We start from the raw sequence: 12,372 nt of genomic DNA, 5'->3' as shown, positions 1-12,372 counted from the left end.
CAGTAAAGATCTCTTAATTTTGTAAATTAAGACACTGAAATCTTTAAATACTCAGCAGCAACAGCCTATGACTATGACACATCTATTTATTCAAGACAAAGACACGTTGTCATTACAGTACATATATACACTTTTTGTGATGAAAAGAAAATTACATACAATAACAGCTACAGTTATTGCAAATTATATTAAAACTCTTTTTATAATGAAAAAAAATACAGTAACTTTAAAAACTCTATGAAATTGTATACACTTTTTAGGCATTGAAATCTTTGAATGTTGAACAGCATATTGTAACGAATTGGGTTAGCTGTGTTGTGGTCGGATTATTGTGTTACTGAATTGTCATGTTTCCGAGGTTCATGAATGCATCGTACGGCAAGTGAGTGAAGCAGCGGAGAAAGTAGAGCGCGAGCATTTGTACTTGGATTAATTAATATGTCATAATAAAACTACGTCTGATGGCGTGTTCCTGGAAGACGCTACAATATGATAAATCTTGCTATTTAAGTTGGACGTTTTTGCTCCCTCGTCTAAGAAACATTCACAGTCGGACGATTGCCGCGCATGTTAGACGTGCTACCTGCCGCCCATCTCATGTAGCAATGTCGGCACACAACTTTCGGACTTGACCACGTACCTCTCCCCATCGGCGATTTTAACAGGAAAGCCAGAATGTCCCCAAACAGGAGACCGCAGTGTACGGGGGGACCTTCGAGCTCTGGCTCTTTTCTGGCTCTCTCTTTTGTGCCGCTATCCTCCTCTCCCGCGTGCAACAGTCAGCGGCGCCCGTGCGTAAACTCGCGCTAATAAGTGGACAGAACCGAACGCAGGTGGACCGAACCGAACATGCCATACCGAAACATATTAATACACCCACGTGTACCGTTACACCCCTACTGTCTATGGCTTTTGGCATTACACATTAACAATAAGCTAGTGGACTTTTCTTAATTATAAGTATTAAGGTTTGGTTGAACATTTTGTCACTTCAATACACAATGTTTAACTCTTTTGCTTCATGTGTCAGCTTTACACAAAATTTGAATTGAGAGTGACAAACAGCTTGAGGCAAGCGCACTGGAGATCTTATTTGGAGAACTGTGCAAGAGAGAGTAAGAACAGCCGTTCAGGAATACTTGAAAATAATGTGTTTGAAGCATTTGGAGGAAGTTTATGAAATGGTCTCTCTGGATTGCACATTTTCACATATTGCAGGTGAATCTTGAAGGTATCCCCGACGATACACAGGAGTTCACTAGCTAACACATTCCACATCTCATCGCCATCCCATCTCAATGCTAATGCCAACCTGCTACTTCCCACACAACACACTTAGAAAGCAAACACCTGGCAGGCTTTTATTATTGTGTTTGTCGCAGCAAAGAAAAAAACAACAACAACATACCACGCCATGCCGTGAGGCGCGTGTTGACATAAGACATTTGGGACCTTTGGCAACATGCAGACATTTCACATTTGTGTTAGCAAATGCCTTCCAATAATAAAGCAACCCAACTAGAATCTACGGTAGTAAACTGTCCAATAAGTGTTTTAGTATGGGTTGATTTAATGTGCGCTCATAAAAGTTTAACAGCAGTGGAGCCGACAAAGCCCTTGCCCCTCCCCTGTGATCTTTGGCACGACTATTAAGGGGGCTCGGACCCCCAGTTTAGAAACCATTGCGTTAGAAAAAGCCTGATTACACAGAGTTTTAAAGCAGGATATTTCCGATGTTGGGCATTAATATCAAAGGACACTAAGGAAAAGGGATGTGATCAATAGGAACCATTATTCTATATTATGGTTAATTCAAAGCTGTAGTGTGTTTGTGTGTGTGTGTGTGTGGGTGTGTGAGAGAGAAATAAAGCGAGAAAGGGGGCTGGGGAGGTGGTGGAATGTCAAACACCAACAACATTCCACTGCTCCTCCTTGCACCGCCTGCAGCACTTTCACATTGTCTTTTCACATTGTGTGATTTCCACTCATTGAGCATTCATAGTAGCGATGCATGTATCAAATTGGAGCTAAATAAAAAACGCTTGCTACTCGTTAAGGAGCTTTTGTCGCGGTGCGTCGCCGTATTATTAGCACTAACGACGCGTGAAAATAGTCAAAACATAATCAAGTTAGGAAGACGCTATAGTTTATGTAAACTAACAATCCGTCCGCGTCATTAGTGCAATGACGCGTGAAAATAGTCAAAAGATAATCAAGTTAGGAAGTCGCTATGGTTTATGTATAACTAACATCCATTGATTTCCCAAAGGAATGCAGGAGACATAGAGACATAGGGACGTCCTATGTGGTGGAAAGTAGATTAACGCTTAGTCATCGATTAATCAATTATCAAATTAATGGACTGTTATTTTTGATAATCAACTTCTCACTTTTCCCTACTTTTCAAAAAAGTACTTTTTAACTCCTTACTAGGCATGGACCGATATCAGATTCTGATGGTATGTTAACATGAGTAAAAACACTGTGGTTTCACAGCACTGCAATTGCAGCTCTAAATGTATATTTCTAAAATGTTTGGATAAATAACTTTTTCCATTGAACATGCTCCGTAGGTACATAGACACAGTAAGTACACGTAAAACGTTTTCGTAAAAGAAATCAAAATGTGACACAACAATAAAAGTGTGTTTTTCTCAGTAAATGAATGGCTAGGTTTCTCCTCATCTACATTCTGTGTCGTAACGTCAGAACAGAACCGAGCTGACGTTAGCCATGCTAGTTTGCTATTTATCCGCCTCAGTCGCAAATATATACTATTTGATTCACAACACTTGTAGCCTGTTGCAAACTGTTTCTGAATGGCTTATATAGTCCCTTAGAAAATCTAAATGGATTTTTAAAAAAAACACCAACAAAAGCAAATACTGCGCAGTTCTCAAAACTCAAAATTAAAACACTGCACTCTATAGTGCAAATAAACAAAAACAGTACAACAGCCAGTTTTTGATCATGCAAATATACTGTATAAGGCTCCATAGTCTTTAGTAGTTGGAAAATACTGTAATTCACTGGCTTTCCAGTTTGCGCCTTTCTGTCTCCTTTAACTAGTACTTGCAGCTCTGCACTACATATCGTGGATAGAGGGTTTTAATCATGGCTTAAAACCGTCTGTGTTCAAGAAAATGTTGTCTTTTTGAAGAATAGTTGATTAAAATTAAACACATTTTTCATCACAAATTGCAAGACGTAATGGCATTATCGAGTATCAATCTCGGCTCATATGAAAGTACTTGTAGCACTTGTACTGTTATTATCATCAGTTAATTTAGCAGTAATTAGCAAAACTATGGGAACACAACACACTTTCTTTTCTCAGTAACTATTACTAAACAATGTTCTGGGTTTTTTTTCCTTTCATGGCAAGTTATCAAAATGTGTATTGTAAATATTTGACAGTAAATTGAAAGTACTTTTTTTTACTGTACCCAATTAAATTTCTGGGTCTGTCCTTTTTTTGCTTTAAGAACAGGAGTTGAAGTTGGCCTCACTTGGTAAAGCAATGCCACGTCAGTTGCGAACAAAGCCTACTATATGAAACACTTTACCGCCGTTGTCTCTACATTCTTCTTGCAAAAAAGGGATTGGCAAAATGATTTTTTAATTGCTGTGAATTGAGTCGTTTGTGCCGAACTGATTGTTAATTAATGTGCGTCTTTGAAGCCATTAGATAAATGGAATGCTCTACTGGACTGACTAGTTGGTAATTAGTACACTATTTAACTAAAGACTGGTTCACACGGTAAGATTTTAAAACTGTCGGCCGACTTCCAAACTCTGAGAGAACCCACACATGACGAGAAAAGAATCTGGTCATTACATCAATCAAAAAAAATACTCATCAATAGTTCATCAATAGTTTTCAACGGACCGTGTGTGGAGTGCAGCCACATGGCATTCACGGATATTCTCATGTCGGACGGACAATCTCGCAAAATCCCTCGAGATTAAACGAGACTTCGGAGTAAACAAACATGGCGGATGAAGAGGCGGCAGGGGTCTCAGATCGTGTCTTGACGGTGGCGCTAGTTTGTGGATTCTTTTTAGTGGAAAAAAGTAACACAAAAAGGAAAGACGTTGGGCTCTGTTTACTGTTTTGATTTTGGATTCCCACCGCACTCTCGTTGCCCCATCACTTCACTTTCTGATTGGCTGCACGTCACTGTCAACCGGCTGCGTGCTCGTTTGTCCCCAAAACTATCCAACATGATGAATAAACCCGATTTGAGGTCGGATGCCCACCCGAGCGGCCGTGATCAGCCTGAGCACACCACGCATGGCAAGATTATCTGCTAAAATTATCTTTGGAGCCATTACGAGAGTCGGCCCCATCCTACGATTGTCGGGAGGGGAGATTCAGGCCTAAAATCGGGCCGATAATCCTGCCGTGTGAACCGGGCTGTAGATGAATCAACTATGGGACATGATGTGGAGGATTCCAGTTGAAGTCTGACTGGCAAAAGCAGAGTGGTTAACTACTCAGGATGTCTTGTCTGCCAATCTGACAATTTACAGAGGACTAAAGACTCGCTTGAACACAAGATGTGACCGGCCGACTCATTAAAGGGAAAAAACATGCGCAGGGCTCATGTTAATTGTATTGTATCCCCACTTGGAAGGCAACCAAACAAGAATTTAGTGTTGCTTGTGACTTCTTGTTTTCATGCACACAAAACACATGCAAACTTGTTTTGCCTTGGCACATTTGTTGAGGAGAATCAATATTATGACACTTGTTAAATTTTGTAGCAGTATGTATTAAGTACAGCTGTTAGCCCATTGTAAGGAATGGCAAAGGTAGTCACACTCTGGATTCAAGCACAAGTACAGGTACATGAGTAAAAGGTAAAAGGTTACCAGCCTATTTTGAAAAAAGACTGGAGTAAAAGTACACATATTGTTTTTTTTTAACATAAAAGTAAAAAGTTGTCAGAAAACAAAATAATAAATGGTTAGGGGTGTAACGGTACACATGGGTGTATTAATACGTTTCGGTATGGCATGTTCGGTTCGGTCCACTTGCGTTCGGTTCGGTCCACTTATTAGCATGAGTTTACGCACGGGCGCCACTGACTGTTGCACGCGGGCGAGGAGGGTAGCGGCACAAAAGAGAGAGCCAGAAAAGAGCCAGAGCTCGAAGGTCCCCCCGTACACTCCGATCTCCTGTTTGGGAACATTCTGGCTTTCCTGTTAAAATCGCCGATGGGGAAAGGTACGTGGTTAAGTCCCAAAGTTGTGTGCCGACATTGCTACATTAGATTGACGGCTATGTTGCAGATAGCACATCTAACATGCACGGCATCATCCGACTGTGAATGTTTCTTAGACGAGGGAGCAAAAAGCGTCAAACTTAAATTGTGAGATTTATCATATTGCAGCGTCTTCCAGGAACACGCCGTCAGACGTAGTTTAATTATCACGTTTTTATTAATTCAAGTACAACTGCTCGCGCTCTTCTTTCTCCGCTGTTCCACTCGCTTGCCGTACGATGCATTCATGAACCCTGGAAACATAACAACTCAGCAACACATAAATCCGACCACAACACAGCTAACCCAAATCGTTACAATATTCTGTTCAACATTCAAATATTTCAATGCCTAAAAAGTGTATACAATTTCATAAAGACTTTTTAAAGTTACTGTATTTTTTTTCATTATAAAGAGTTTTTATACAGTTACCAATAATTGTAACTGTTATTGTATGTATTTTTTTTTTTCATCACAAAATGTGTATATATGTACTGTAATGACAACTTGTCTTTGTCTTGAATAAATAGATGTGTCATAGTCATAGGCTGTTGCTGCTGAGTATTTAAAGACGTCAGTAATAATTTACAAAATTAAGAGATCTTTATTGTTAGTGTATTTTTTTATTCTGGTGTAATTCCTTAGAATATCACCCGAATGGTTAGCTTTTATTTATTTTTTCAAAAAAATGTACCATTTACTTGTCATCTTTTCAAAATAAACATATTTAAAAAAAAAAAAAATCTGTTTTTTGTACTGAAAATATACCAACCCGAAGTTTCCAAAAAAACTAACCGAAATGTGATTTAGCGAACCGCTAGTAATGTACATTATTTGTATTTCCATAGCTAGGCACTTGACCCTTTTTTGCCGTCCTCCGTCCGCGACCTGGGTACCCTTCTGACCTCGTCCCTCCGTCCTTATTCATAAAAATTACCGTCCTCTGACCGTGTCCGTCCTCGTCCTTTTAAAGACTAAAAAAAGAAGAAAACACCTATGTGCATTCATAAACATTATTTAAAGATCATTAGCTGGCAAATTTACAGAGCACATCCACTTACGGCTGGGAGTATTGTGAGTGGATTCAATTGTTTAAAACTGAGATAGCGTTTAGCTGCAACACAAGACCGTCGTGATGTGATGAAGATGATGATGGCGAATGGAGCAAGCCAGGGGACATCAGGAGAATATTTAAGATCAAGTAATAACTTAATACTATTGCGTTTTATTGACTTTTGCATTTTAAAAACCAACTTCCATCCTACAGTACAGTTTTTTTTTTGTTATTTTCACAATAATATTGTTACAGTGACAAGCAATAATATTAAATTATTGTTATTAACATTTTAGAAACGGTCGTTATAGTTATTTTATAGTTATTTTTTTATGCGGTGGTACTTGGTGTAACGTTTTAGAACCACTGGATTAGACAAATCTAGGTTAAAACCATTTAGCCAAATCATGAGGGAATTAAATCGAGAAAATGACGTGTGGCATTTATTGACCTTACAAAAGGTGAGTGAATTCTAAAAACTGGAAAACATCCTAAGTATCTTAAATTTAGCTTGCTTCATGATAAGACAAAAAGCCGGGGGTCTATATCAGTCAATTGTGTGTTTAATATTTAAAATTCGTGAAAATGTAACCTAATTACCTGGTTAGTTTGGAGGGAAGAAGAAAAGTAGGGAGTACTGTACAAGTGAACGGGCAGTGATGCTACGCGCTAGAAAAGCGCAAAGGTGGAGGTAAAAAGTTGACAACTTGAGACTTGAACTCCGTTGTCCGAAACGACACTTACCCAGGGAGAGGTGAACGAAAGCCAGGACGAAGACTAGCGACGTTCCCGAGGAGAAACCGGGTATCCTCTCCATGTTTTTTGTTGTAAAATCCACATAAGGTCGCGCGAGTCCAAAAGTTGAGCTGCCTGCTTGCTTGCTTGCTTGCCTCCCCGGACGGTGACTTCTCAACGCCCCCCCACCCCCCAAAAAAAGTCCGGCGAGGCTGGGAATTGACGCGTGCGTAATTACTAGATAAAAAAACAAGTCGACGAAGGTCAGTTAAAGCATTTTGTTAGTTACTTGACAATTGGCTAGCATGCGTATTTCTAGCGCGGATAGCTTTTAAAAGTCTCTGTTTTGACTTGAATTGCTCAGGCGCCGCGTCGCACCTCTTTACCTCTCCATTGCTAGTCAACGAGTGAAGACGCCAAAGTGGGTATCCTTCCGCTCTTCAAGTCAAAGTGGATCTATTTTACACCCAAAATGAGGTTTCTTTTAAAGCCACCGACGCTCGTTTTCTACTTTTGTAAAGTTAACATTTACAATATTATTTAACTCTATAAAATACAGTCGCCTGGTGGGTCGAGAATGCAATGAAAAGGAATTTTGGGCGAAAGTTTTCCCTCTCGATGTGTCGCCGCAGCGGAGGAATTTTGATTTTCTCATTTTTGTACTTGGCGGATGACTTCAGATTAACCCGTTCATTGAATCACACAAAAACTACCCGTGTTTTTTTTTCGGTGTTTTTTTTTTTTCACATAAAAATAAAGAGAAAACTTTTAAAGTTAATACACGGATTCGTGGCAGACTGTATGCAGGTTTCGGGTCTAGGTGGAGGTGACGAAAAAAAAAGAAAAGGAACACCTAGTAAGTGCAAAAAGATTATTGAAGGAACTTTCTTTGTAGGGGAAATCACAGGTTGCCTACCATAAGTAGTGCAACTGGAAAAAAGATATCAAATTTGACCTAATATGATGGTGGACGTTGAGATAGTGGTTGTCTCACAGTTCTGGGATTCTGGGTTTGAATCCAGGCATCTTTACATTTTTAGCGTAGTATATGGAGAAAACGCACGCAAGCGCGGTCTTCCCACTTCCCATAAAATACATGTGAGTTTTTTTGGGAACTCTAAATTGCGAATGCTTGTTTTGCTGTGTGTTACGTGCAATTGACTAGCGACCGGTTCAAGGTGTACCCCTCACCGAAAATCATTTTGGGTCAATAAGAGATTGTAAATCAGGGGTCACCAAGATGGTGCCCACAGGCACCAAGTAGCCCCCAAAGACCACATGAGTAGCCCGTGGGCCTGTTCTAAAAATGCATTATTATTTTTTTGCTACCAATATTATACGTTATTGGCTGACTCAATTTGTGTGGTATGACTTCATGATGGTATTTCATGCATATATTTACATTTTTACCTGCTTTCAAAACTAGAGTCTTGTTATTATTCAGTGCATGAATAAGGTCTGTTTTTCCGGCTGAATGCAGTACAGGCCAGAGGTGGGCATTTGACAAAATTTTGCGCGTCCGTCATTTGTCATCCGTCAGCAAAACGGGCATCAGTCAGTGACGGAATGCTCACATATGTATTCACACTATCTATTTAAACAGCCGCTAATCCACAATTTATTATCCTGTATCGTAGAGAATAATCCAGGTGTAAATCTGTGACTCATCACAAGGATAAGCACTCCACCACCCACCTCTCCACAATGTCATGCCACCAATTGTTTGTCTTTACACTCCATGAGAGAAACACTTGGTGTGCCTCCTGCTGCTCTCTACTCCATTCAACCCAGCTCAAAGGCCTTGCAGGACCAAAAGGAGCAAATTGAGACCCCCAATGCAATTCATTTTAGCATTCTGTCAATTTTCACAGGACAAAGCATGCAACCACAGGGAAAATTATCCAACTACGCAGGTTGCTATCTTGCTATATGTTAGTTGAACAACTGTTGCCAATGTAGCTTAAAGTAACTTAGCACTGAGTCTGTTTCCTTAACCGTATTCAATGTCATTTCAAATTTCCTTCTTAAGGGCTAGAGCGCTGCTGTGCTGACCCTTGATGACGTTTTTCCTCAATGACCTCTATGTTTCTTCAGACATAGGTCTTGTTTCTGTACTTGCCCCGGTGTGGCGTTTGACGCAATTGACCTCATCCCAAAGCAGAGATTAGAACATGTCGTCGTCATTAAAGTACTGCATGAAATGGGTTTGAATCCTAATTGTATGATCACTCGCAGTTTGTATCAATTGGTAATAAACAACTTGCATGTGCAGAAGTTAGCGTCCCACAGGGATCCGCGCTCCTACCACTGCTCCTCATTCTTCACATGCTTGCCTTAGGATGGACTATCATTATTACAAAAATTACGTGTGGGGTCATGGTGCAAAGGTCGGCAATTGCGATGCGATCGCGGTGGTATTATGAGGTGATATAAATCAGGTTAGTCCCCAGTGAAGACCCAGGTAGCAAATGCAGCGGTCATGTGATGGCTGGAGATGACGAGCTGTCTGCAGCACTGCTTTCTTAATGATGTCACTCCAGATGTGGCCTCGGGAAAGATGGTCTGAGAAAGGGCGTGGGTTGGCCTCGTGAGTACCAAAAATGGGATTATTCCCTGTCCGCAATGGACACTGATTAAGGACTTCCAAAGGAGAACCGATCCAACCCTGATACTTCAAATCCAGTCGAAAGATATTTTTGCGAAAAACAACAAAGTGTGAATTTGTGAGTATGATGTTTCATGAACAGTTTTTGTGCAAAGCATAGTACTTTAATAAGCGCTGTTTCTGTACTGTGATGAGGTCAGAATCCTGATTGGAATTTACTAAAACTCCATTTGAGTTCAAGTATTTGCTGAGTTGATTAAAAATCAATCACAATAGTTTTAAAAAAGTCAGACGGTATTGAGCCAAGACAGCTAGTTGATGGTTTCAACTGCTGAGCCAAATCTGTTATGTTTTTTTTAGCCACTCTAACAAATTCTGTGACGATAATTGAATTATTCCTGGATGATTTTAAGTGCTGCATCATTTTGTAATTTTGCTGGTTTGTGACGATGTTTGACCTGATGGATTGTAATTTTTCACCAAAAAAAACAAAGCAAAACAAAACAAAACTAAGAGGTCAACCAGCATCCCGAATAGATTGCTTTTGACCATTGCATGGTTCCTGACATTTTTTGTGTGGTCTATTTTTCACACTTTTCCAATATTTTGAAGCCGCTTTCATCAAGGTTGAAGCTCTTCACGCTAATTTGGAGCGTATCGGTCAGGGCGACTCCAGCTGTCAGGCAGCAGATTTATGCTGCAAGACAGGAGGAGGAGGAGGAGGAGGTTAGTTGGGGGGGGCAAATAGGAGTGACTGATTACACCACAGTGTATGTTAGTGTGTGTGTGTGCGTGTGTGAGTGTGTGCATGTACAAGCACTAAACCATAAACACGCCATCTTCCATAGCCATGGGAAACCAAATCAGCACCTGTCATTCAGGAGGAACTGCGTGTGCTGTATACATGACGCCCATCTATAGTTAGCATTCACCTCATCATAAACAGATATAGTATAACGCAGGCCTCAGGACGTCTGTTCTAGTGATGGAACGACTGGAGATTTTTTGGTGGTTGACTATAATCTGATGAAAATCGAGTTGAATTCGATTAATCGATGATGCAATGTTGTATTTGCAGCACGGTAGGCCTACATATGTCCACAACAGGTTTCACGTAAGGAGTTGAGATTTTTTTTTTTGTAGTTGACGCTAATGTGCTGAAAGTTGAGTTAAAGTCACTTAATTGATAACGTTGTTGATATTTTTCAGCACAATACTGCGATGCCTAACCTTCATTACGCCATGGGCCAGTTTTGACGACGAGTATGGAGCTTCACTACGTGCTGCTGATCTCGTTTCCTCGCCGCCAGTCCTGTGCTACTGTGCTACCGCTGGTATGAATCTTTTAAGACTAGCGGTGATTTGAGTAGCCATAGCTCCTGAGGCTAACCACAATTCTCATCCACCACCATCTTATTTTTGGGTGTTCTGAACCGGGCAGATGTATAAAAACCATGATGACTTATTGGCTGCACATTTTGCTGACTCACAGAGTGGTAAAGTCCGGCAATGGCATCTGACGGACAAGTCGAAAGTATCTAAATTGGACGAATGGAAGACGAGAAGCCAAAAATATGCAATTACCGATTAGTCGACTCCTATCATCAGATTCAGAGTAGTAAAGTCGACTAGTTGACTAATAGATTTGAGCCGCTAGTCTGTACAACCTTTTATACTTAGTAACCATACTAAAGTACATTTTTTTAGGTATCTGTACTCAACGTGAGTGTTTACTTTTCCGACTTTTTACTTTTACTCTACATGTTTTTTTCAAGGTGATTTTTCAAACAAATATACCAAACAAATCTGTACTTTTTTACATTAACTTAAGATCAAGAGTTGAATCAATTGTTCTGCTTTTACCACAGTATTTTTTTTAGTATCCGCACTTCCACTCAAGTACAGAGTATGACTATGTCGCCTCTGTTTCATTTAAAAGTGCACAGAAATGGCCAAGCATGTTCATGAACCTGGAGCAGAAGGTGCGAGATTTCCACTGGCTAATGTCGCCCGTACCCTGTAAGCAGAGCCAGGTGACGGGAAACTACGGGCGGGGTGGTATATTTAGGACTGATTATCACCTCATGTAAACTGACCTGAAAACTCACATCTCTATGCGAGTAGGGCATGCTACACCATTAATAACAAAAGAAATGCTTTAAATGAATTAAGTGACCAAGTAGTTGTGAAATCAAACTACCCAAAAGTGGTGAAATTTAGAGTTCAAATTCAACCAAAACTTACTTTGAAATATGTACGGTACGGTGTTAAAATTATTAAAACATGGTGCGAGGATGGGACACTTCCTCTGTCCCCTCACACTTGCCAGCTATTAATATTACGACACACTGTGGGAAAATGCACCGTCAGGCAGAAAACCACCCACGCTGCTATTCACAACATTTTTGCATTTTTGCACACCATGGTGTGCCTTTTGAGTTTTGAGTAAGATGGCTGGTACTTGGAAACAGATTTGAGAAAACCCGCCGACAGGATTTTCAACATACACATCCAATGTTCATTAGCGGGTGAAATTCAAACACTACCTTGCACAATAGAAATTAACTGGATGACTTTAGCTTAATGATAACAAACAACGCAAAACATCAGCTAGCAAATAGCATCAGCGTTGCAGTGTTGTAACCTTTTTGGCAAAGGTATTTGAACAACAACATTGGAGCCATAGATGTAAACAGTTAATATACCAATAC

The 12,372-nt window shown here is 40.2% G+C and overlaps 2 protein-coding genes across 2 annotated transcripts in view; one reads left to right on the top strand and one right to left on the bottom strand.

The window, feature by feature from the left end:
- notch2 (notch receptor 2) overlaps positions 1–7,456 on the bottom strand; it is a 52,321-nt gene extending 44,865 nt beyond the window's left edge. Inside the window, exon 1 of the mRNA XM_086047059.1 lies at positions 7,066–7,456. Coding sequence (XP_085903185.1) covers positions 7,066–7,138 — 73 coding nt within the window. The 5' untranslated portion in view covers positions 7,139–7,456. The remainder of the gene's footprint in view (positions 1–7,065) is intronic.
- Positions 7,457–7,782: 326 nt separating this feature from the next.
- The window catches only part of shroom2a (shroom family member 2a), a 50,851-nt gene continuing 46,261 nt past the window's right edge, over positions 7,783–12,372 (top strand). Inside the window, exons 1-2 of the mRNA XM_086047882.1 lie at positions 7,783–7,912; positions 10,871–10,995. The gene's annotated coding sequence lies outside the window, so the exon portion shown is untranslated. The remainder of the gene's footprint in view (positions 7,913–10,870; positions 10,996–12,372) is intronic.

Source organism: Filicampus tigris, chromosome 12 (genome assembly GCF_054856515.1).
Source record: "Filicampus tigris isolate MCC_2025a chromosome 12, RoL_Ftig_1.0, whole genome shotgun sequence".
Lineage (NCBI taxonomy): Eukaryota > Metazoa > Chordata > Actinopteri > Syngnathiformes > Syngnathidae > Filicampus > Filicampus tigris.
The sequence above is the reverse complement of the archived record's forward strand: the minus strand, read 5'-3'. Positions and strand labels throughout refer to the sequence as shown.